The sequence below is a fragment of the Bactrocera latifrons genome, unplaced genomic scaffold (genome assembly GCF_001853355.1).
Source record: "Bactrocera latifrons isolate USDA-ARS-PBARC rearing strain unplaced genomic scaffold, ASM185335v1 scaffold_88, whole genome shotgun sequence".
NCBI classification, from domain to species: Eukaryota; Metazoa; Arthropoda; class Insecta; order Diptera; family Tephritidae; genus Bactrocera; species Bactrocera latifrons.
In genome coordinates, this window is record NW_017537578.1 from 697,343 (window position 1) to 723,427 (window position 26,085).

Below are 26,085 nucleotides of genomic sequence, written 5' to 3' on the forward strand. Positions count from 1 at the left end.
GGATATAATATCATAAAAGATAGAACAAATGGTATACTCGCTCTATTTTCTATGTCGAGATTTAAAGCGCACATATTCGAAATTTGAACATTTTTAGCCAACCAAAATTTCTAATGTTTCAATATATAGTTCGTTATGTATGGTTATAGGAGGTATTTTCGGGCGTCAGATATGGGTTGTATATTATATATGTATGTATACTACAGATGTATGTAAAAAATATGAAAGTTACTATTAATCGTATATTATTTCTCTGTTGCATTCTTATTGTATAAAAACTATATACATATGTACTTTAATATTTCTTATTTTATTTTTATAAACTAATTGTGATATAACCTTCAATCGATGCTATTGCCTCTGTTGCTTTTCTAATAACTTTCCCCCACTTACATACATATATTTATTTATATATGTATATAGACTATCACTTATAGCGATGTAGTACACACACACATTTACCTTAAATTAATATTTACGGCCGACGCCTGGTCCTGGATTCAATAGACGACAAAAATGTGGTGTTGTCACGCGACAGTCGACCTGCATGTGACGTCTTTGCCGCACCGACTGTGGTCATTGTCGATTCGTTGATGCTCCGTTTATGTATTCACTGTGCCTTTTCACCTGTGAATGAAAGATATATACACATAGTAAAATGTTATATTAAATATATGTATAAAGATTACCCTATTGGCATAGTAAAGTGAAACTCAAGAAAACAGATCTTAAAATGTACAGCATATATTTAAACGTTTTTAAAATATAGTGTATAAGTAATGTATATAATTATGTAAGGAATTACTTAAAGATTTGAAGATTAAATACTCTTGCACTTTTAAGAATTCAGAAGTATGTAAAATATTTCGAGGAATCTGCAAAATAAATAAATAAAAAAATTCGGAAGAGAAAGTTTAAACTAACTATGCACCGCCGCTGCATAAAATTGGACGATTAGATTTCAGGGAACCTGTGGGGTGTTACCAAGAGCAGGACGAGGAAGAGAGAGATGAAGTATATCAGAAGAACACAACCACTCACACTTTTTTACAAACCAATTCAAGCTATTCTCTTTGAAATGTTGGGTTTCTCTATATTCGTGCGGTTTTGGCAAGAAATGGCTAATTAACTTGATTATGAATCCAATATCCCGAACATGCGTTGGAAACCTACTGCCTTTGCGTGCCTTTTTCAGTAAATATCAATCATTGTTGTGGTTGATTTTTTCACTCAAATGTGAAAAAAGCGTTTTTCGGCGAGTTCTTCTTCTTTAATTTAATATGTGCCAAGGGAAGCGAAGCCTGCCAAAACTGGTTTGTACGATATAAAAGCAGTGATTTTGACTCGAAAGACGAAAATGTACTGAGCGACGAAAAAAAATTAAGGTGAAGAAAAATGGTTGCCAAACACAAGAGGAGCTCGCAGAATCTTTGCGAGTCACTCAAGGATTTTTTAGATGGGAAAAGTGAGATCTTCGGATAAGCAATACTTTGAATATACTAATGTACATATTTTTCTTACTGCTTTATACAATCCGGAAAATCATAAAATGCAAAATAGCTAAACTAGCGGGCACGCGTTGCTGTGAAAATTTTTTAGAAATAAAGGCGAAACCGTTTTTGTCGCTATAGGAATCCAAAGGATTGTCGTTGAGACTTAATTTTGAGTATGTTCATACAAAAAAATTATAATGGAAAAAGTAACGAATAATAATAAGGCTGCTTTCTCATTGTCTGGTTACCAGTCTTTCTGTTAAGTTAATGGAGTTGTCCGCTTATAAGTGCTTTCACTGTATTTTTTATTTATGAATGCTTTTCACCATCCTATCTTTTAAGTTGGCTCGATCTTTGACTAAAATTGGTTCAGTAGTTTAGCAGTCCATCTCGGACAAACAACGTGACACGTGATTTTTTATATAAAGATAATAATTTGTAATGCTTTGACAGTTATTATTAAGTTTATTAAATAAAAAATGAAATTTACACATTTTTCAACAAGGCAAGCAAGCAAATGGTCCAATTCTTCTGAAGTAACTAGAAAATATAAGAATTTTCTCCTGACCCAAAATATCAATTTGGCCTCCTATCACAGTTCTCAGATTTTTTATTGAAACGTCGCAATCGACGTCGTTCAGCCAATAACTCTTCCTCCGTTTCATCAATCATTTGTGGTTCTAACCTAGCAGTTTCCAATGAATATGGGCGAAACGGTGCTGATGAATAGAAATAATCATCTTCGTACCAATCGCTATCGCTGTCATCTGTGCCGCTCTCACTATCGCTTTCGTCTTCCTCCTCCTCTTTATCGATGCGATCCTGGAAAGCAATTATGGCAGCTAATATAGACAGACGCTGAAGTGCCGTTAAGTGTATAGGTTGTGGCTCAGCTGACACGTCTGCTGCTCGACTTGACAAATTAGACTCTCCTGAGCCTTCCACGACGTCGGACTTCTTTTCGTTTTCAATCTTCTTAAGAATGCCAGGCATTTTGTGTAATAATATTTTAATTAATATGTTATTTTTCAAGCCGATAAATATCGGAAGGTGTTACTTGTCTGCTGATATTGAGCGAATGTGCCGAAATGCAAATTTGCTCGGCTTTATATCGTCGTCTGCCGAACAGTTACGGTAGCAGGTAGAACTTAACAATTATTTGGGTTGATTCCAAATATCGAGCAGTTTTTAAGGACAGGTAGAAGATAGGCGTAAACAAGTAATGCCATAAACCTTCATTGTACGTGTGTGTGTGTGAATAATTTTTAACTCCTTAAAATCTCTCATAACAAAGGCTAACGATTGTTTACTGTTAAAAAGTTTAAGTACTGATTAAAGTTACCTTGTTTTGATGTTTTCCACTTAAAAAAGGATTCATTTGCAAATTGTTACAAAAACACTACTTAACTGATAGCGTAATAGAACAAGAACAATACAGTAGAAGGTATTTGAATGCATATAAAAAATTGTTTTGCTTCCGTAATGTTGTTTATTAATGCTGCGGATAAATAACAATGGAAGGAAATTATTGTAAATAACTTCTTTTACTCTACTGTAACAAGTAACGTCCATTAAGATTCATCTAGAGTTCTTGGATATGAAAAAATAAGTTGCTCTTGCAACTAGTTCAGGCAAAAGGAATAACTAACAAGCAACTTCCATATGATTTCAACGTATAATTATCAGATGTAAGCGTTTTCAGATCGAAATACTGTCATGTATTGGACTAAATCTCGCCAGAAGATGAATGATGCCTCCTTATAGTCGTATAAACCAGCGGTTATTAGAATCCTTTCCGGAAAGACTTAAGGTTCATGTATGCTAAGAAACTTTTTGGGAACTCCACTCCTTATGTGGGAGCAACAAATACCTTCTTATGAGTGGTGGGACGCTATGGTCTCGAAAGAAATGAAACAGTATAAAATAAAATCAGAGACTTTTGGCAGATCTAGCCATAAAGAATCACTGCGAAATCCAGTAGATACTGATGAGTAGCAAAAATATAAACTAGGCAAGAATATCGAAAATAAAAAGTTATTTCCAATAAGCTCGACATCTGACTGCCTGCCGATATCTGATTGATCACAGGTGCCCTAACTGGCTTCATATGCATCGACCTGGTCTTCCGCAAGATTTTCTTGAATCAACCACTTTAAATTTGTTTCCTCAATTTTCTACTATCATCTTAGAACTTCTAATTCAAGACAAGCTCCTCGATGATAGTCCACTTTCATCCGCAACAATAACAATGATTCCTTTTGTAAGTAAAAAAACATCTTTTTCGCATTAGTCAAAATTTTTATTTTTTAAAAAAAGGTGGCTTTGAAAAAAAGTAACCTCTTTTGTAAAAATCTAAAATTTAAATTAAAATCAAAACTCAAACTTAAATTATTGTAAAAAAATCATATTATTCCATTATTATATGAAAAGTATATCCTGGACAGTCGAGAGAAAACTTGAAGTAAGTCGGTCATGCCGTTTCGAAGTAATTTTCCTCACCGATTACGAATGCTGATTACAATATTTAAGAATATAATCGATATGTGCAAAATCATCAATCATCCTGGAGTTTTAAGTTTGATATTGAAATAAGCTGATTTTCTTGAAAAAATATTTTTGTTTTGAACCGATTAAGAAAACAATTTTGTGTACAATATGAGTTCATTTAAAATGAAATAAATATTGTAGCGTTATTAATCTCCCTTTTCATAAAGAGAGCAATAATAATAAAATAAAATACCGTTCAGAAAAAAAAAAACAAAATATTTGTGAAAAGGAAACCGTCAATTAGTGTGTAGTAATTGAATACGGCTATGTAATAAAATAAATTAACTGGTGAATAGTACTTACGAGATCGGCAACAATTGGCTCCTCAATTTCGAGTCCTTGCAGCGCCTGCTCTCTGCTCAGATGCACTTCGTACGACATGGTTGGCGAAACGAAAACGACGCGATGTTTACGTGTTTGTAGAATATTCGCAATAACCATCTGCGTGGAGGGGGAGAAAAATATATGAAATAATGAACAGTAAAGCTTATGAAAAAGGTGGAAAACTGGGCCAAAGAAAGAAACATGAACGACGCCTAAGTGGTTAAGTGTACTTATTTAGTTTTATGTATATATAAATAAATATATAAGTATAGTATATCGTGTAAGAGCGCAGACAGTTGGTTCAGGGCAATATTGAATGAAAATATTACCGTTAGGGTGTGTCAGTTTGTGACAAAAAATAATTATATACATATATTTATTTTTTCATTTATTTAGTATTATATTTATGAAGTTCAAAAAGATGTTTTGAGGCGTTACCATACTAATAATGAACATTAGGGTATGGTAATTTGTAAGAAAACAATAACAATAGTTGTGCATTTACGGTTTATTCTATACTATGGTCGTACAGTTTTTGAAAGGTATAATTGTACGAAGAGCTGAGCATTAGGGTCTGACAGTTTGTAGCTCAATACTATTTGCATATTACCGGTCCATTGATGATTAGGGCGTGCCAGTTTGGAAGCATAAAATGTTTTTGCTTTTTTTATCTATTAAGCATCTGCTGACAAACTGAGGATTAGGGCGTGTACTTTCGTAAAAATAATTGTATTGATTATAGCAAAAAAAAACTTATCTATTAGCATTAATTACTATTTCCGTACTTGAACTAATATTTTCTACACTTTTTGGCAGTTTTAACTTTTCAAAGAACAATACTTTCTACAACAAAACCAAAAAATATTATTAATCACCCTATTAGCGTTATTTACATAGTAGCATATAAAAATGTGGCACGAAAGCGAAATAGCTAAAAGCTATACACGTACACATGTACATTACTGTATTGCCACATCGACAGGGTTTTGCATAGCACACGTGATTGTGACAGTTAAAAAAAAAAATAATAATAAAAAAGAGTGGAATATATAGGTATGAATGCCACGAAAAAAATATTAATTTCCATACAAACACACATACGGACAAAATGAAGGTCAGCAATGCAAACCAGGTAAACTGTATAAAAAAAAAATTATGCATACGGTTGTGTGTGTGTGTGTAGGCGTGTAAACAAAAGTGCACTGAGATGTTTGGCATTGGAAACGCGCTGAAACTATGTGACAATTTCGAAATAAAAACATTTGGTACGCTTTTCAAAGGCAAATAAATTATTGGCATGCACAAAACTTAACCTTACAAATTGTCATAAACTAAACTGATATATTAATTTTCCTCGATTTCTCTGTACCCGCCATACAATTAAGCCATTGTCAATAACAAGAACATAACAAGAAGAGTTCATGGTATGTATTACTTTGTTTGGAAAAATATGTTCAGTATTTATGTTTGTTATAAGAAGGGTGGTTCAGCCCCGACCAAAACACTATTATTGAATTGGCTATCCGCTAATTACAGAAAACATGGTTATCTCCCCACAAATAGGTAAACAATTTCAACGTTAATGTGTAGCCGTCACGCCTTAGAGGCTGGTATGTTTGGTGAAGATGCATTAAAAAGAAATTTTAAGAGAGAGGCTATTTGCAAGCGGTGACACTGAAACCAGCTAGTAGGTCGAGGGTGCACCTCAGACAATGAACTTAGCGACATTTGACACTTTGTTGTTGTAGTATCTTGAGGTATTATTGTAATATTTTTGAGAATGATATAACTCTGCGTACACCAGCAGGCTAAAAATTTTAGACGGGTATATCCTGTAGTTAGAAATAACCTTTAAAAGGCACGTGTCGAATTTGCACAACTGTCGCAATTATCAATAGTGTGAGTTAGTAAGAGTGCACTAAGAGGTTTGCCAAATTCCGCAGACGAGGAAAAGATGCAACAAATCGACAAAACTATTACAAGAAAGCTCTGTGTAAAGTGAGTGCCGCAGGAACTCATAGCTGTCCATCCATTCATCGAGATACAAGCGATTGCAAAATTTCTTAAGTAAGGCTTGCATGTTGTTCTTACATGGACCATGTTCGTGGATTCTGGCCTTCAAAGAAAGAAATTTAGCGAAAGTGAAGAAGTAGTCGCCGATACTGAATAAATTAAATCGAGGAATTGGAGGATCGCCATTTACATTTCACCTTAGATGATTAAAAAATCCGCGTTTTTCTGCCTAACTGTTACGTATAAAAATCCGACAAGCACACAGAATAGTTCGGGGAGTGAGTAATTTAGATTAAATCAGTTGTAAAATTCTAGTCGGGCTTCTGTCTAGCGTAAAAAGGTTAAATTTTTTTGGTATGTTTATTATCCACATAACGTACTGTGCCGTACTAAAAAACTTTTGATACCATCAAAGGTTATGGAACGCTTTCATATACCCTGTAGCTACACTCTCAGCCCGTGATTTGAGATTTACATCATCTTGATAATATTCTCCAGTGAAAGACTAGGGATTGGTTTTTTGCATAGTCTAAGATACATACATATATATCATAGTGGGTACATCTTTCTGTATTTTAATCCAAACTTTTCAGTTGAGAAAGTATAAGTTCGCTACTACAAGTATACTTTTAATCTTTTTCCTGTCTATATAATACTAACTTTAAATTTGAAGTCCGGACCCAGCAATCTAACATTGCTATTACACAGCTAAATTTTTCACTGGAATGTTTTTGGACGGATGTCGCTGATGGCTTTTATGTTCTTTCCGTATGGGAATTATCTAGTAAATCAACAAGTCGTTCAGTTCTAGCGCTCATTAACTAAAGGCTTTTTTAGCAAACCTGACAATCATTGTGACAAAAAGTACCCGGAAATTGTACATAAAACACAAAATATTTCATTATTCATCAAAATTTACTTTGTCGTCTTCTAAGTCAACAGATGTAATGCACTTATACCAACGATTTTTCATTCCTCGAAACACTTTTTATAAGCTCTTTTTGGGATGGCAGTTTGCGAATTTTATTTTATATTTATTTTATTTTCGTTCGACTGAAAACGGTATGGGAAACAAGAAAAGATCACATAGAGCCAAGTCTGGTGAATACGGTGGTTGATCGCTGGTATTCATTGCGTTTTTGGTTTTAAATTCGGTCCGAATCGTACTATTAAAAAAAATCTGCTTTATTGCGACAGTCAGTCAAACGGACTCGCGAGAGATGACGAGCTCTCTTGCCACTCTAACCTGACGATTAATTTTTTTAATATTTTCACCATTTGAAAAAGTCCTCCGGAAGGAGGCATGATCCTCGACCGTTTTTGAAGACTTTGTACTTCTCTTAGGCTTATCTTTTTGATAAAACTGAATCACTGTAAGCCTTTTCCAATATTTAAAACAAATTCTTTCTTCGAGTTTTTTTTTTAGTGGCAGTTAGAATTGGCATAGTAATTAAGGGCAGTCCTGCCAACTTACCAAAATACATTTTTTTAAATATCATTTACCCAGGAAATTTAATTACTGGTTCGGGTGCTTTTTTGTCACAATATATGCCCGATTTCAAGGATAGGTTTTACATTCGTTCTCGTAAATCCTTATAATTACCAAAAAACATGAATATATCGGGCAATGCAAATGAAACGTTTTAAAATCGAATGTCCACATGCCATAAAATACTAATCGCCAACAACATTAAACACCTACATATTTACATAGTACATTCACTTATGAATAACTATGAGTATTAATAAACTAAATATGGAACGATCGAAGGCATGTTTGTGCCTTGGAATGTTGGCGTGTCAGTCTGTTTGGTTGTCGTGCTGTTGTCCACTTTCATTACCAACAGGCCACCGGGCCAACAGAGTTCAGGCCACAAATGCAAATATTGATATTTTAAATTGCACAACACTTTTTGTAGTGGTCTTTTTCATTTTTTGTTATTGTTGGGTTGTGTTGGGTGTGGCATCGGTGGGTTGAATAGGGTTAATTCAAAAAGGTAACTATAGAAATGCAAACGGCCGCAGTTGAGGGGGCATATTAGCCAGAGGGCAAACTAAAGCACGCTAACATAAAAGGGCATATTAATATATATATATATACATACACATATATTCATAATTGAAGTGCACTTGTACTCACCTTATGATTGTACTTGAAGAGACTATCGCGCGCCTTGGTAATCAATAAATTCTCGTCTGTTTCCAGCTTGAATGAGACAACAAATGCATGTGGCACCCAGAGGCTTGCCAATGGCGCAAGCATTTTTGGCACCAACTGCAGCGAGATTGTCGGTGCACCTTGACCGGACTGTATTTTGTGAGTAGGCTGCAAAGTAAATCAAAATAATTATACATAGTACATACATACCTACATTGATTAAAATGACAAGTGATGAAAAGAATATGCAAAATACGTACTATATAGTAATATACAATAATTATGAGAATTAAGAGATGATGAATAGCAAAGTGTAAAATTTTATTGATTGAACTAAAGTTATAGTTGCACACTGAGGTGATGTAATAGGCGAATGCGTCGAGATTTTTAAATTTTTACAGGATCATCTTAAGGGGAAAAATACGCGTTTTAGTTAAAACCTTAACTTAGAACGTGGGTAGAAAAATAATTAAAATTGGATTTTTAGCAGACATTTAAATAAAATTAAAATTTCAGGATTTATTTTTTTTTTAAGTTTGAAATAGTTTGTTATCGAAAAAAATCAATTGTCCAAGGGTGTGTAAAATTTTATGACTTTGTTTGAATAGTTATCGGGAAATCTTGCCAACCGACTTCAAAAACAAAGTTTCGCTATTACGGCAGAGGCGATTTTATACTTCAAAATTTAAAAGAGTTCAAAACAGTCTAAAAAAGTGGTAGAAAACGAGCAAATTTTTTAAGACGCCAACTTCAACACGTGCCAATTTTTGAAATCTTTAACTTTTTTTACTACTCTCTTAAAATTAAAAATACCAATTTTCCCAATAACCTCTTTTAAGAAGGTATATTATTACTGAATTAAAGCATCTATGTTTTTAAAACTTTCATTGAATTCATTTCCATCTTGCTACAAATATTGCTTTGTAAGGTTACTCATACGCCCCGGCACTTTTATATTACCAATTTATTTGCATACAAGAGCATACAAATGTGTATTTCTGCATATAATAATAATAATTTACCAATGCTTCCACTTTGCATACATGCACCCATACATACGCATATATGTGTATTTAAGACATTATAATCAATTTGAAGCCGTTGTATGTTAATACAAAGAGTCGGTGACATGTCAACAGCGTGAAAAGGAATTTCTTTGTGATTCTGCATAGAAAAATTATTGAAATTGAGCGGAAAGTATAGAAAACTATTAGGTTTTCTAAGTATAGAAAACTATTAGGTTTTTTATACTTATGGGAATAGGTTTGCAAATGAGCTATGAAGATGGTCGTTGACAGAGACAACGGACAAAAAAAATTAAGAGATTTTAAGAATTTATATTCAAATGACGTTTTCATAAATATATCAACTTAACACATGAAAGTATTAAAGAGTATGTTAATATATTAAAACATTAATTTTTTTAATCTCACACTAGATGTGCCTCATAATAAAAACTTTCATACCCTGCTGGATCTTCCTCATCAACTAATGACAATATTAAAAACAGTAAAGAAAAAAAAGGGACAGACGGCGAATAAGCAGTTCTATTTGGCCATATTGAGGCGTTTTCGTTAGAACATTCGTCGAAAACGGGCAAAATTGTTATTGAACTATTCATGGATTTTACACGATGATAATGTAACGAGCTACGATTATGACCGAATTTAAACGCAATGGATACTATCGATCAATCACCGTATTCACTAGATTTGGCTGCATGGGAATTCTTCTTGCTCTCCAAACTGAAAGTGCCGCTCCGTGAAACTCACTTCCAGTCGATCAAGAGATAAAAGACAAAATTCACAGAATTAGCTGAAGGCCATCCCTGCTTATGAAAGTGTTTTTGGTAGGTCTGGAAAAATCGTTAACATAAGTGTATTACATCTGGTTTGGATAGCTTTGAAGGCGACAAAATAAATATTAATGAATAATTATATATTTTGCGTGTTTTTTTTAAATATTTGAATTTGGGTACAATGAATAGGAATATTGCCATTTTTTAATTAATTTCCCATCTTTCATAAGAAGCAACAATTTCAATTGCTTTCGACCCTGTCCGCTAGCGTTAATCAACATAGATGCTATTAAATTACTTTATCCGAGCTTTAATTAGGCAACGAAACGCAAAAAAAAAATCAAAACAGAACATAAATCGAATGCAACAACAGAAAGAAACGAAAAGCCAACAGCTACAAGTCTATAATTCATTCATAAACGCCAGTGAGCAGCGCAGTTAGCCTTGCTGCCGCACAAAATCCTATTGCTGCCTCGACACTATAGCAAATATGTATATAGTATAGCCCTAGGCGCCAAAATTACATTAAATACATAAATATAGATAGACGAATATACATATAATATAATATAATATATAAAAAAGTTGAAAGTAGTGATAAGCAATTGGTTATCCAAGCGAAGGAGGGCATGCCTGTTTGCGAGCCTGACTGGACTTGTCAGTCAGAAGAGTTGTGGTTGAACGAATAGCAAAACAAAATGAAAAGCAATTTTGTGGAAATGATTATTTCAGTATGTATGTGCCGATAATGTGTTTCTAACTACCTCTTCGGCAAATATCATTGATGCTTGTAAATATACTAAAATTTTGCTAATAAATCTTTCAGAATTTCGAAATAAACGCACACATAGGAAAATCAATCACACTCAGGCACAGAAGCAGTTAGCAAATATATAAATTATGCACAAATGTGAATGAACTGAATTAACGGCAATTTCAACAAAGGCATTGTCATGACTGTCATTTATTTTGACATTTCAATTATTTGCATTTAATATTGACTGAGCATCATTTAGGATGTGAACAAACACATTTAAATAAATGCGATTTACGCAGCAGCAACAACACACACACACACATGTACACATGCAGATATACTAATGAAATACGCAGTGCGTGAGTGCCAGAAACTTCGCTGCCGCTGTGCAAATGGAACTTGAGCTCTAAAAAGCATTTTATGCTTGGCGCGTTCGTATTTTATGCGCCTTCAGCATTTACAAAAGCCATACAAGCACACGCACATACATATGTAAATATGTATGTTTGTATAATAATTCAATTTCACTTATGTAAGAGTGATTGCGCGTTTCCAATAAATATTAAATATAAGCGCACATACCTACATAAATACTTGCATATAAATCAAGCTATGAGGGTTTTGCGCCAATAAACGGAGCTTAACATCATAAAATAAATAATGAACTTCTAGAGCGCAGAAAACTTCTAGAGCGGAAAGCGTACAAAAATGGTGGAGAGGGAAAATAAATGCTGAATGCTTTGAGTCGTGCGCAATTTGGGGATTTCAAATTAATTTCATTAATTTGTGAAGCTGACGGAAAGCATATATTTAATTATGTAACGGTTCCATGGTTACATAAGGAGCATACAAAGCATCAGAAAGTAAAAATAAAAGCCAAGCAAGTCAAGTTAAATTATGTAACTTTGAGCAAAGCCAAAAGCAAGTAAAGGTAAATGTCTATAAAGAGTAAAAATTGAATTTATAAAAAAGTTATTTTGCAATAGAATCATCTAATATATTTACTTTTGGCAAGTCTTGATATGAATTCGCAAATATAATTAAATTAATTTAATTAAAATTTAAAACTTTTCAATCATGAGCATTTTTTATTTTACACAGTCATCAAATAAAGCTCAATATAAGCACGAAAAAAATTTCTTTTGAAGTTGCTGAATATCCACAAGTTCAGAAGAAGGAATTCAGAATGCACCACACCTCAATAATCGAAGAAAACTTTCAAAAAAACATTGATTTTTTACCTGCCCTGCCTAAATGTGTTTTTTCTCGGTTCGGCTCGCCATTGCCACGATATTCGGCCGATTGATCGTCTGTTTAGGGTCGTAAGATTAGATCCAATCATCGCCAGTAATAATACGTCTCATGACTTTCTGGTAGTCGGAAAGTATTGTTTCACAGACATTTACTCGACCCTGTTTTTTTGAACCAACCATGCTTGCACTTTTCTTTGGCCCAAATAATCTTTCAAAATAGTTTTCAGTTTAGTTAGTCTCACCAATTCCTTTATTTGTTGAAGTATTGATCACCAGTTGATGTTGATGGTTATCCTGGACGTAGTTCGTCGTCAACCCGTTCGTTCCCTCCCATTCCCTCTTTGAATAATTTTTACCAATCAATAAAACAGTTGCTCCTGACAAATAATTATCACTGACCGATAACGTTTTCTAACATTCTGACCTTTTCGGCACTAGAAATTTGATTCCGCAAACAAAATTTAATATAGCTTCTTTGTTGAATAATTTCACTCATGGTAAAAATCGCCGAACGCACTTTATGTATTTCAGAAAGGCAAGCATTAATTATAACTTTGATGTGACATTGACATTGACATTTGACACATACATATGTCACTGAGAGTCAACCAACATAGAAAAAAAAATATTTCGAAGAATGGGTTTTCGCGTGAAATTTAATTAAAAAAGTGTAACTATTTTTTGCTCACAGTATTATTCAGATGAAAGGACATGGCTAAATCCACACCGCTTGTTACACTGATCGTTTATACTTTATTTGGCCACCGACATTTCCTTCTCGGGGTTACAAACTTCGTGGCAAAAAATTTTACCAAACTTTAGCATATTCCACTTTTCCAAAATGCTTGTAATTAATAGCACGTGCAAAACGAAAGTTACTTTCCCTTATACAAACATTTTCTACACCGCATTTACTAAGATAATAACAACAATGCAGCCATCTTGGTCGACATCACCACCATTGTCAACAACATCGCCAACAATCTATTTTTAGCATCGTAAATACTTTTTTCAATTTTTTCGCAGCAAAAGCTGTTACATTATCAGTATTGATGTTGTTGTCGCCTTTCAGCGAGCAGTCAGTGTCGTTGTTAAGTAATTTGATTTGCATAATTTCACTTGTAAATGCTTGTCGCTCCTTACTTTTCGCTCCCACGCGCTCCATACGCTCTCTTCACTTCTTTTGCTGTGAATTAATGCGATGATGACTTTTTTATCGCCTTGTGGGCAACAGTTGGCTTTCTTTGCCTATGACGTCTATAACAACCGTCATCATGCGGCATTGTCACCGCGAAGGCTTTAAGCCAAGTAAATCTTCGTCGCAGAAGGATGCGAATGTGTGCTATGGCCTACATATACATTTATGCCAGTTTATCCGTAATATATGTAATAGGGCAGCTACTACATTTACCTTTCTATCGGAAGCAGACCTCCTACGCTCTCCTCCATTATGTTTTGAAACTGGATTTTATACTCTCGTTAAAGCTTAAGTATTAATGTGAGTACAACAATCGATATTGTGTTGGTTGGACTTAAGAAGAATGAAAATGCCAGACAGGGCTTTATTTTTTATTACGAGTTTATAGGCTTTACGCTAGCTTTTTTTATTTAGTTTTATTATGTTTGAATATTTAATTTTTTTTTTTTTTKTTTTCAGCCTTAAATATATATTTTAATATAAGTATATTCATTTAATTTAATAACTTATTTTAGTAAGTTTTTTATTTAGTGGGAAAGATAATACCACTCAAACGTGAAAGAATTCAAAAACTAGAAAATGTCAGGAAGTCAAGTGAATTTCCTTGTTTTCAGAAGATAACTTGTCTCGTTCTAAAGATGGATAAAGTGTTTCAGAATATCCCAATATATTGATGTTTTTTGTATGAACGGACCGGATCGTAGGTTTATGAATATGACGTCGATACTGTCTCTAAATGATCTGAAACCGAAAATCCCGTGATTCATTGAAGGCGCTGAAGGCAGTCCTATCCTATGCTTATAACAATTGTATAGAAAATCGGAAAAATCGTTGAAACACTTGTATTGCACCAGGATCATATTTTTAAGGCGATAATAATAATTAAAATAGATGGAAGTGTTGTTGTTTCTTGTCTGCCCGAATCAATTTTGTTCAGATAATATAACGCTGAATGAATTGTCTATATTGCAAACTACAAATAATAGTCGGTCGGGCATAGCAACAAGCTGCAACACACATACACACCTATAAACATACATATATACAAGCGAACATATACTTACATACATATATGTATGAACGCCACACAATGAGGCTTCCGCGCTTCATTCACAAGCCCGGTCCAATGACATCAAGGCAAAGAGAATTAGAGCAAAACAACCACGGCCAACTTTGCAGTCATTTGAACATAGAGTCAGCGAAGCAACTAAGCTACACTCGTTTGCACTGCTGCTGGCGACAGCAAGACAGTGGTGGCGAGCAAGAGCAATGTCAAGGCGACCGTCACCCAACATCGAAAGCAAACTTTTCACAAATAAATGACAGGCGAAAGCAACAGACGCATATAGTTACATAATATATCTAGTCTGCTTAGCGCCTTTGTGGTGGCAAAGATGTCACACCAACACTATAATATAGTTGGGGATGTCGACCGAAGGCATGCATATTTAAGAGACCCTTGTGAGTGTTGGTGGAGTGGCATATTGACGCAAAGCGGATGATAAAATTAAACTGAATGGAATATTGAAAATGATAATAAAGTCATTTACATATGTATGTATCTGTGTACATTTACTATATTGCATACGAAAACAGTGGCAATAAGAAGCTTTTCCTACAAGCAAGAAAAAAAAACGTTAAGTTTAGTTGCATAGTAGCAATATGTTTGTATGACAGCTACATATATGCTATAGAGATTCGATCTGAATCTGAAGACAAATTTCGTGAAGATATCTTACAAAATAAGAAAGTTTTTAATACAGGATCACAAGTTTAATCGGTTAGATTGTATGATAACTGCTATAGTGATCCAATATGAGGAGTTCATCATATACATACATATATTATTTATAGGGTTCTTGACGTTCCGTATTAAATGCAGACAATCTGCATAGCCACCAAGCACGAATTAAAACTTACTCTTTCCGAGCAAACCTTGTAGAGTAAGTAAAGTGTTTATACAAAGTATTGTGTTAAAAACATTGTCAAATCAGCTGCTATCCACGCTTGAACCCACTGCCAACTGTTGAAGGAGGCATTAGCACCAGCATGTTATCACCGTGTTGCTGTAACCCACCCATTCAATGTGGCCGCCTATAAGTAAATGGATATTCAGCCATTGTTTTAAAAATTCCATTCATTTTCACTCGTGCTGGGCGCCAGCAGTGGCGAAAGAGAACGATCGAAGAATGACAGCTGTTGAGTTGGAGGTGTACAAAAGACCTTGCCAATGGTCATAGGGATAATAAAGATAATAACAAAGATGAAAATAGTAGCGTAGATGACTGAATATATGAATATGTTGAGCCTAAAGATAATCATTGCGGCGATATGTTGAAAGTGAGGCAAATAAAAAATGAATGGCCTGGCACCTCAGGCGTAAATATTTTATGTACAAAGTATATATGTACACACATATGCATAAATTAAGTACGGTTTTCATCATACAACACTCTGATATGCAGAGACTTGTTTAAAGTATTTGCAATACAAAATTTTGCATAAAATAAATAAAATTGAAGAAGAGAGGTAGTATATGTTTTTGAAATTCAAATATTTTATTATTTTCAGATATTACGAATTATCACAGTTATTATCACCAGTCTGATAATATCACCAAAAAATAGAAAATAAAAATATTTTTATTAAAAGTTGCAAATTCTTATCAGATAAATTTTTGTCAATAAGAATACGTGAGCAAAAGGAACAGCTGATTGTGACTTATGGTCGCTGACTATTTAATTCAGCATTCAGCTCAGCATGTCTACAGAATTGGAGAACGATTTGTTTTTACTAAATTCTAAACGTGGTGTGATTTTATTTAGCCAATCAAAATTCGATGGCTTCATTCTCTATGCTTATGAATCCATCTCTAAAGAATAATATAAAATTATTAAATATTGTAATTTCCAGATGTTATTTGTGCTATTCGAATTAAGTATGTGTACATATGTATGTAGGCAATAAATTTGTAAATAAACAAGTCAAAAGCGAAAAGGTAAACTGCGGTTGCACGGAAGCTATAATATCCTTCACAAATAAAGCTCGATACAAGAATTTGATTTAAATGGGTCAATTTGGCAAAACCCAATTTTCTTTTTTCAAGTTTTAAAAAATTGTAGAATTTTACACTTTTTTTATAACTTTTTTAGTTTAACTATAAGATATTTTATTAAAAAATATGAATCTAAAGCCTGCATTGTTGTTATTATCTTAGTAAATGCGGTGAAGAAAATGTTTGTATAAGCGGAAAGTAACTCTCGTTTTGCACGTCCGGCAAATGCACTTGCGAGAATGCATCGGGCAATTGCTTCCCAAAATCAGAATATAAAAGACTTTTTATTCAAGCAATGTGAGAATGATGTTTAAATTTATAACTATAAACCCCAGAAATTTCGTTTTAGTCAATTAATTCTTTGGCCCATAAAGAGATCCTAAAAAATCGATTTTTTGAAGCTTTTAAATCAAGCTAATGGGGGATCTAAACAATTTGTTCGACGACTGTAGTGTTACTTTGGCCAATAATTCATGCCATTTTTCGTGAACATATCTTATATACCTTTCAATAAAAACTTCTTATATTAGAAAGTAGAAAGCTGTGTAAACAAAATCGCATTAAATATTCCAGACTTTATTATTTCATGATAGTAGAAACGAAGATAAATAAATAAGCAAATTAACGCTTCAATAACATATTATTAAAGGTTTACTTTAAAATACATATGTACATACATATAAACGCATATGTAAATAAATATATTATTTTGATTTGGCCGATTTCGTTAATATTTTAAAGTTTGTTTTGTGAATATGCTCTTGCTTTAAATACAAGAGGGCTTTGCCCAGATTTACATACATAAGTATTTCAGTTGCTAAACAATTCATTATTGTGACACACATTTTTTCGCATATTTACTTGTGCTGCTTTTTATGTGATGTTCATAAAAATCAAAATGAAATGTATAATAAATTGGGTATTTAAGGGATAGAATACAAATACAAAAACACCGTAACATCTGTCAAATATTCACATAAAAAAAACCATTATATGATTGACACCAACAGGCAACGCACTAAAACACTTACCATCATATCCTGAGGAACGTAGAAATCTGATACTGCCGCTGCTAAATATAACAACGCTCTCTCCTCGAACGCCGCTAGACATTCACATGCGGCACGTAATAGCCACAAATAATCCGCCACCGTGTTGAAGTTAACATACAAAATCATTTGGGATTCGCGGGCTTGTTTATATTTGGCTAAAATCGGTGCGAATACATCAACGGAATCCGGTTTAACCGTAATCGCTGTACTTTGCCCATTGTCGGTAATGTCGAGCATATCAAAAAATTGTTGGCCGGTAAGGTGTCGTGTAAACGGTTCTAACGACTTGACGCGATACATAAATATAACGGCGTAGTCATGATCGAGGAAATATTCAGCAGATGCTGAGCCACGTGTTCCCGCACTAAAATTATCAACAAAGCGTACGGTGTTGTGCTCCAGAGGTACTGTGGTCCCACCTGACTGAAATTACAGAAATGAAATGAGAAAAGCAAATTGGAAAAGAAAATGTGTAGAAGGAGTTTCAGGTTTGATAAGAAAATGTTTGAAAATATTTGGCAGTACAAGTGGGCTGAAAAGTTTATAAGCTGAGACAGAGATGACAGTACTAATATTACATCCTTATAATTTTTAGCCAGCATTTTTGAGATATTGTTTTTGGGTAAAGCAAGTTGTGTTAGTTTACGACAAATTGGTCAAAAGGAATTTCGTGTGTTCATTCGTTTTTTGTTTGTTTTTTTTTGGTGGAAAAAAATACTGCTGACTTTTTCATGTTCGCAGAACTCAAGAGAATGCTCGCTGGAAAGTAACAATAAAAAGGTAATAGCAGAAACTGAATCTTATTTTGAGGCTTAATACAAATATATTATACAAATGGTATTAAAAAATGTATTGACCGCTACAATTGTTGTATCGCCTTCGAAAAATAAAATCAAATTTTATTAAAAAAAAAACTATGCGCAGTTATATACATATGTGAAAATTGTTTCAGTTAATCAATGCGCTATTTTTAATTACTTGATTTACTTTGCTAATTCATCCTGTAAAGTAACAGTATAAAAAAATATACATATATGTATATACATACATATATAAATTTTACTAAATTAATCCAAAATAAAGTTGATGAAACTTTTATCTTTCTCACGCCAATCAGGTTTAAATAACCGGATTTTGTATATCTTGCCAAAATATGTCACAACATTCTTCATAGGCTAACGACATATGTAATCACAAACATATGTATGTATGTATATATCAAGTTATTATTTACAATAATTATATGTGAAAACTTACCGTTACAAGGACGATACGGTTTTGCAATTTATTGTGACGTTCACAAAATTCTTTCAATAATGAACGATTATCCTCGAAATCGGTTGGCGGTAAATGTGTATTATAAAAATCCTCCCAGTGCGTCATGATGATTAAATTTTTAATAGGAATAATATATTTAAATATACTGTGCGATCTGTTTTAAATGTTTTTTTTTTATCGTAGAGAATTTCACCGTCACAAGTAATTACAATGTTTGCGTAGCAAATATAGTTTTCCGGTTTTAGATTCAGTTGGCTTTTCAATTTCAACTTTGATTGAATTAAATGTGTCGCGTTTGTGTTTCCTTTCAAACTCGTTGCCGGAAATTAAACTTTAGCGATGATATCTGTATACTAGTTGTTATGAGCAGTATTATGTTCCAACTTGGTAGGTATACGGAAATAAAGAAACTCAACTTTTCTGTGCGAAAAAAAAAGAAAAATAGAGAGGCATTTAACACTTCAAAAATATTTGGGATCCTTTCAGAAGCAGTCATTTCAGAAGGTCCAATAACTTTTGGCATTTTAACATGCACATGCTAGATGTACATTTATCCTATAAGAAAACTTTAGTTTTTAACAGTCGATAGAAAACTACGGGTTTCCAGGGTAATCGAATACACATAAACGAAATAATCAAAAGACTAAAACATTTTGTTTTAGACCACGTAAAAAATGTTCATTATTAACCATAATTTTCTAATTAGAAAGTAGCCTTAGAGAACAGGTTTGAACCCAAACCACGATCCTTTCAAAACAAACATAAGTTTACCACATTCGTTCATACTTTATTTTCCAAATAATTTCTAACCACATTCTCATTCTCACTATTAACCACTTCGTTGTACTTTGAGATTAACAATTAATCGACAAACCGTGATCACATGCACTACACTTACTTTTAACTTAAAACTTTGATAGAAATTAATAATTGATGGAAATAATAACACTCACGACGTCTCGCCAACGTACCGAAAAGACAAAAAACATTAAAACGGAGCAATCAATTCACTTTAGTTTCGTTATTAAATTATTAGGAATTTCGATGCACTTTACTATAACCATATTACATTCGAACCGCGCTGTGTTCCAAAAAACTCTGATTACACTCCAAATTCATTTATATTTTCTATGTCCACCAGAATTCTGACGAAAATTACACAGGCGCAGAGAGCAACGTTCAAAGTCGACATATGAACAAATGTCAAAAGAACAGGGTTGCCGTCAGCTTTAGCAACCATAACAGATGTTAATATAGGGAGACTCAAAAGTTTATTTTCATTCACATTGTTTTATTTTCAGTTGCCAAGCCATTAAAAAAAAAAAAAGGAACAAAGCARGGAACTGAAATGGATTGTAAAGAACTCTCAATATTTAAACTTAAGAAATATTCAAAAATTTATAGACTCTTATATTATCCTCTAAGGCGGCAACGATACATATTTCTAACCAAGTCTATAGTTAGTTCGGCAACGTTATAAAATCCAAAGTGCCCAGATTATTTCAGTGATAACAAATTCTAAACGTCAAGATATTGAGAAATTGATAATTGCGAATTGTTGTTTGTTGTCAGCTGGTGAACGGTGTAGTTCGACAGTTTGTTTTGGTGGTTTACTTGTCGGTGTACGTAGCTGTGATTTACATAACTTATTGGAGCAAGGTATACATCTTCTTATTCATCTCTTCCAGCGTTATACATAAATGTTGAGAATACGAAATAAAAACCAGCTTTATCTATTATTTTTTGTTGACATATAGCTATTTATTAAATAACATCTCTTTTTGTCAAGCATCCTTACGTGTTTCTGAAGTGGTTGGTAGCAGTTAATATTCACCAAACACCTTCGAAGAACAAAATATCACGATGGCCCAACGTGCACCTAACAAAAATCTTGTCGCCCAATTGGTGAACCAATTGAAGAGTAAGGAGTTCCGTCAATATTTAATGAGGTTTGTAAGAATTTTTGTTAAAAAAGAAAATATACAATATTTTTTGTCGTTTGCAGCACACATTTCTGGGGTCCCGTAGCTAATTGGGGTATCCCACTGGCAGCAATTGCAGATTTCAAGAAAGAACCAAAATTTATTTCAGGAAAAATGACACTTGGTAATTTTGTATTTATACTTTGCTTTATTTTACGAATGATTTAGTTAATTTTTTAATGTGTTCTGTTAGTTAAACTGTGCTAGCATCTTGCACGCTTATATGTACATATAAATTTACATACATACTACCAAGTTAATTAACGACGTTGTCCCCTATTATAAATGTTAAAACCTTTATATAATTTTGGTTTTGTTTCGTATTGGTTAATTCGTTGTCTGGGCGGTCTTAATTCAAAGTAGTTGTGATTTAATTAAACGTGCCGCTTTTTATCAGCACACTTGAAAGTCATACACACTATCTCTATAGCCAAAAAGCTTAAGTAATCAGCGTAATCTCTTATTTCAGCTCTTACACTCTATTCTTGCGTATTTATGAGATTTGCTTGGAAGGTGCAACCCAGGAATATGCTCCTATTCGCTTGCCATTTCACAAACGCCACTGCCCAAACAATACAAGGAATACGTTTCATCAAATATGAATTTTTAGAGAAGAAGAATACGGCGTAAATCATATTATATTGTAATATCTATACGTATTGGTGCTGTTTCATGAGCTGCTGTTACAATGAAGTCATAGCTCTAATTACATAAATACAAATGTACAAAAACTAGCGCGAATTGGTTAATGAGGCTAAGCAAAGCGGCTCATGCACTTAATAAAAATTTATGAATTTATTACAACAACAAAATCTTGCACAATCAAAACTAATGAGCACTACATCACTTCGTGTAAATATTTATTATGCTAATAAGCTGTAAAATAAGTAGCTATGCATATATTGCATGTTTATTTAAAAGACCTAATTAACGAATTGACTACCAATATATTAATAGAACAAACAAGGAATGTCATATCTTTTATTAACGATTTATTTAGAATTCATATACTTAAAAGGAAAGGTAACTAGATTTGAATTCCTGTATTTAATTGAAAGTTTTTTGTAAAGCTACTGTTATCAATGACTGAGATTTTTTGTTGATAACGAAATATGAAGATAGATTAGCGAATTTTGTGATGATTAAAATTTTGCACATCAAGTTGAGCTTATGATTACATAGCTAGACGACGGCAGGCGCGTGTGTTAATGATTATGTACATAGATGATATGAGTGTGCATAAATTATCAACATGCAAAAATAATTGAAGTACTTATCTAGAAATTTTCGTTTGGTTGTATGTAAGTAGCCTGTTCGAATATAATTCCACCAAAGTCATTAACGATAAGCTTTCGTATATAAATTTGCGATTTAGGGGAAATAACGGTTTTAATAGATAAATAAGTGCCTATTTATGATTTTACCATTTGGTTTTTATCGACAGATAATTCTATGTATGTATGTACATATGTAGATAAGTACTTATGTGAAAATACATACATATGTCTTTCACAGTAACTTCTAACCCCAAATTAAAAATAAGTTTGTATTAGGTCGGGTAAAGAATAAGAAATATTTACTGTACACCTACGCTGCAAATTTCTAATAATGCATAAGAAAACATTTTACTTTACCCCAGCAGGCCGACAGTTGTTGAACTTTTATTGCATAGAAATCACTTGAACTGTCCATGTTCGCAATTAATAACATCTTCACATTCGATATAAAATTATTGCAACAGATTTTTAGTGCGCCGCGAATTAACTTTTAATTTATTCATGTATTTAATTTCAACAATTCAGTTTTTTGAATTTTATGTGGTAGGCGGCATTTGTAGCGTCAGCCGAAACTTTCGCAAATAACGTAGTAAAAACATAATCGATAAAATGACAAAATAGAAGCTATCGAAAGTTTGTATCGACATCGTAATAACGTAAGTAGACGTTCTAATAAACTATTAACTTAAATATTAAGTATAAAAACTATTAAACTATATCTGTTACGTTTCAGGGAGTATAAGTTATAATACTTACGCAGCACGCATCACATTACACAAAATAAATAACAAGAATATTTTGTTTTAACTATATTAAATTTGTTTTTTATTAATAATTTTATTTATTTTCTGATTTATGTTTTTGTTTTGCTATCATTGCCCGTTATATAATTTTTTGTTTACAATTAACATATTTATATTTTCAATTTAATAATAATTGTTTTTATTAAATTTTTTTCACATAACATATAAAGTTTTAATAAATTAAATTACTTATGAGTACATTAAGAATAAACAAATATTTCAAATCTTGTCGAAAGAGTTGTGTGACTTTCAGTTGCTGGTGAAATACGAAAGGAGTGGCCATATTTTGGATCCTATAACCGCAATTAAGCACAATTGCTTTGCAATTTATGTCAGCTGATTATATCTTACTTTGCACTTTGTTTACGAAGGGTTGGAAAATAGAAAATGTCCGACAAAAGTTTGCGAAACACAGATAAATAAATAAAAACAAATTTAATTATAATTGAAATCTCCATTATTTCAATATTGTGCACAAATATGCTTTTCCTATTACTTTTTATAAGTTTTGCAATAAATCTTTCTACAATACAAACATATTTGTTTATGTTGGTAATTGGTTAGATTGAAGGTGTTATTTTCTTTCATCAGTTCTGTACTTTTAATTAATTTTAATTTTGAAACATATAATTTTGTTTTGATTGCCGCACTTAACTAACCTTGTATTAGAATCATAAATTGTGCTTTGGTTTATTTTCGCAAATTTTTCTTTCAAATTTGCATTTTATATTTTAGATTAGTCTAACTAAATAAAAATAAATTACGCACGATTAATTTCAACCAGAATTTAATTTTCGAATAAATTGCGATTTCTTTTAACTATTTGAAAAAATTTTTATAATTGGAAAAAAAATGGTAAACTGTTCATTAAAATGTATATTAGATTAAGCTAAATTATATCAAGAAATATGATTTTTTTTTACTCTCATTAAAATTTCTTTTAAATATATCTTATCGTTTATAACCTTTTCTTTTTCCAAATAAAGGAAATTCAAAAAAACATGTCCGATAAAACTTTCTCTAAATTTCTTTGTTAAGAAAAGTTTAACGGTACGTCATTATTGTACTGGCCAAAAATGTAAAAGTCACTAGTTTTATTTTTAAAATTAGCTCAAATCAGCTCATTTACCAAGAAAAAATTATGTAAAGTATTTTTATAAATATGTTTGTTAAGAATAATATAACAATATGCCATTATTGTAATGACCAAAAGTATAAAAGTAATTTTCTTATATTTTAAGAGAAAAATATATTTAGAAGAAATAACACTACAGTTTTTTTAATTTAAGTTATTTTATTTATTGTATATAGTTCTTTCTTTTATAGCTCTTTTAGTAATTCCATTATATTCCTTAAATCGTAATAATTAACAGCTAAAAATTGTAGCAATTTTAGAAAAAGGCATACGTTTTCAATGTAAAAAACGGATGATACATTATTCTGTTTATTTAATATTATTTTTATAAAGTTCTTATATGTTGTAAGTTCGGTTACGGCGAGTGAATGTATAAGCGACGTTACGTTATGCGGTTTAGTGTTGATGTATGATTTTCATAAACTGCATGTTGGCCAACACTATTTTGGTCGCGGCGTCTCGTAGTTGACGCCATTCTGTGTTCGGTCTTGACATTAACGGATATTGCGTGCATTTATCAAATGGTTTCTCCTTCCCTTCCGTTAGGACCACGTAAATTTTGCAGATTTGTTATGAACTTGCATTTAATTAAAGTAATTGCGCTGTATTCTACTTCGTTCATTCAGTTCGTTCAAATTTAAATACAAGAATTTAATCTAAATGCTCATGTTTGAAAAGAAGAGCTCTAGTGGAGAGAGAGAGAGATTAAGTACTTGGTACTGAATAAGCTCTTACAAAATGCAACCAAATTAATATGGAGAGTTCGAACAATTGAAATTGAAATAGTATTTATAAACGCGTACGGAAAGAGTTATGTAAATGTTGAATTGAAAAGCGCTGGTTTTCAAAAATTTAAAATTGATTATTAATTAATCAATGTTGTTGATAGAGTGGCATCTCATACATGTATTATAAAATTCCAATAAGGTGAAGTTTAATAAAGTTGAAAAACATATTGAAAAAATAATAATATAAAAACATGATATATTATTTAAAAAAATGTAAAAAGCTTAACATTAGCGTCACGGCAAGATAGTACAGTAGATAAGTACAAGTAGATAAATAGTTTTGTTTATTTAAATTCTTGACGAACGAATATGCCTTGTGGAAAAGATCATACAATTGGTTTGAGTGAATATATGAAAGGTTACGTTTACTACCATATATATATTTTATACCCAAACAACTACCCACAGCGCATGAAATATACAAATGATACAAGTATATGCAGCCTAACTAATTTTGAAAGAAACTAACTTTGCCAATAAGACATTTGTTTTTGTATTTATTTTTCATTCTTTATTTATTTTATTACTTTATTTGCCAATTAAAACTTAATGATTTACACAACAAAAAATCTACCTTAAAGTTCGCAGTCTGTTTTTTTTTCTTGTTCAGAAAGTACGTGAATGCCGCTGCATCTCATTTAGCATTACGTTGCGCCACTTTGTTTTCATTAAATATGTAATTACTTAAAATATGTCTGTATGTATATGCCATTTTTTCTAACTCAACGATTCCGTTACTACTTTTGCGATCACATTTTTCTTATATAATATTATTTATGTTCTTGTTATTGTTTTTTTTTTATCAAAACATACATTTTATGTTCGCACAATTATTTTTATATTCATACATTTTTTGTTTTTGTTTCTTTTTTTACTCCATTTAAAATACAATTAGTTAATTATATAATGTGTAATTTTAACACATTGCTTAAATTTAATATACACACGGCATGTGTATAGGCGAAATATATATGTATATGTATATGTGTTATTAAAATTTAGATTTATGCACTAAAACAATTTTTTTTAGCACTACATAAAAAAATGTTACAATAATCAAATGAGTGTTATCCATATGTTTAGTAATTTTATAAAATAAGATAAAAAAGTAAATATATTTTGCTACAACAAAACGAAAATCACGTGAAATAAGAATATATAAAAATGTTTGAAA

General features: G+C 32.2%; 2 protein-coding genes across 8 annotated transcripts; one reads left to right on the forward strand and one right to left on the reverse strand.

Annotated features, from left to right (window-relative positions):
- Window positions 1-228: 228 nt before the first annotated feature.
- LOC108977388 (phosphopantothenate--cysteine ligase) lies at window positions 229-22,959 on the reverse strand. Of its 7 annotated transcripts, none has more exons than XM_018947053.1 (6): window positions 22,543-22,959; window positions 18,906-19,346; window positions 17,628-18,071; window positions 8,518-8,703; window positions 4,344-4,481; window positions 229-627 (listed from the first exon to the last, which is right to left on the reverse strand). In XM_018947053.1, exons 2-6 carry the CDS (start codon window positions 19,029-19,031, stop codon window positions 577-579), a joined length of 945 nt encoding a protein of 314 aa, XP_018802598.1. In that variant the 5' UTR covers window positions 19,032-19,346; window positions 22,543-22,959; the 3' UTR covers window positions 229-576. The 7 variants fall into 7 exon arrangements, with proteins under 7 accessions (XP_018802598.1, XP_018802600.1, XP_018802597.1 ...); XM_018947055.1 differs by lacking the exon at window positions 22,543-22,959 and adding an exon at window positions 19,996-20,105; XM_018947052.1 differs by lacking the exon at window positions 22,543-22,959 and adding an exon at window positions 19,898-20,105.
- Window positions 20,475-21,878, forward strand: LOC108977389 (mitochondrial pyruvate carrier 1). Its single transcript, XM_018947058.1, has 4 exons — window positions 20,475-20,585; window positions 20,716-20,875; window positions 20,932-21,032; window positions 21,378-21,878. Exons 2-4 carry the CDS (start codon window positions 20,790-20,792, stop codon window positions 21,536-21,538), a joined length of 348 nt encoding a protein of 115 aa, XP_018802603.1. The 5' UTR covers window positions 20,475-20,585; window positions 20,716-20,789; the 3' UTR covers window positions 21,539-21,878.
- Window positions 22,960-26,085: the final 3,126 nt, after the last annotated feature.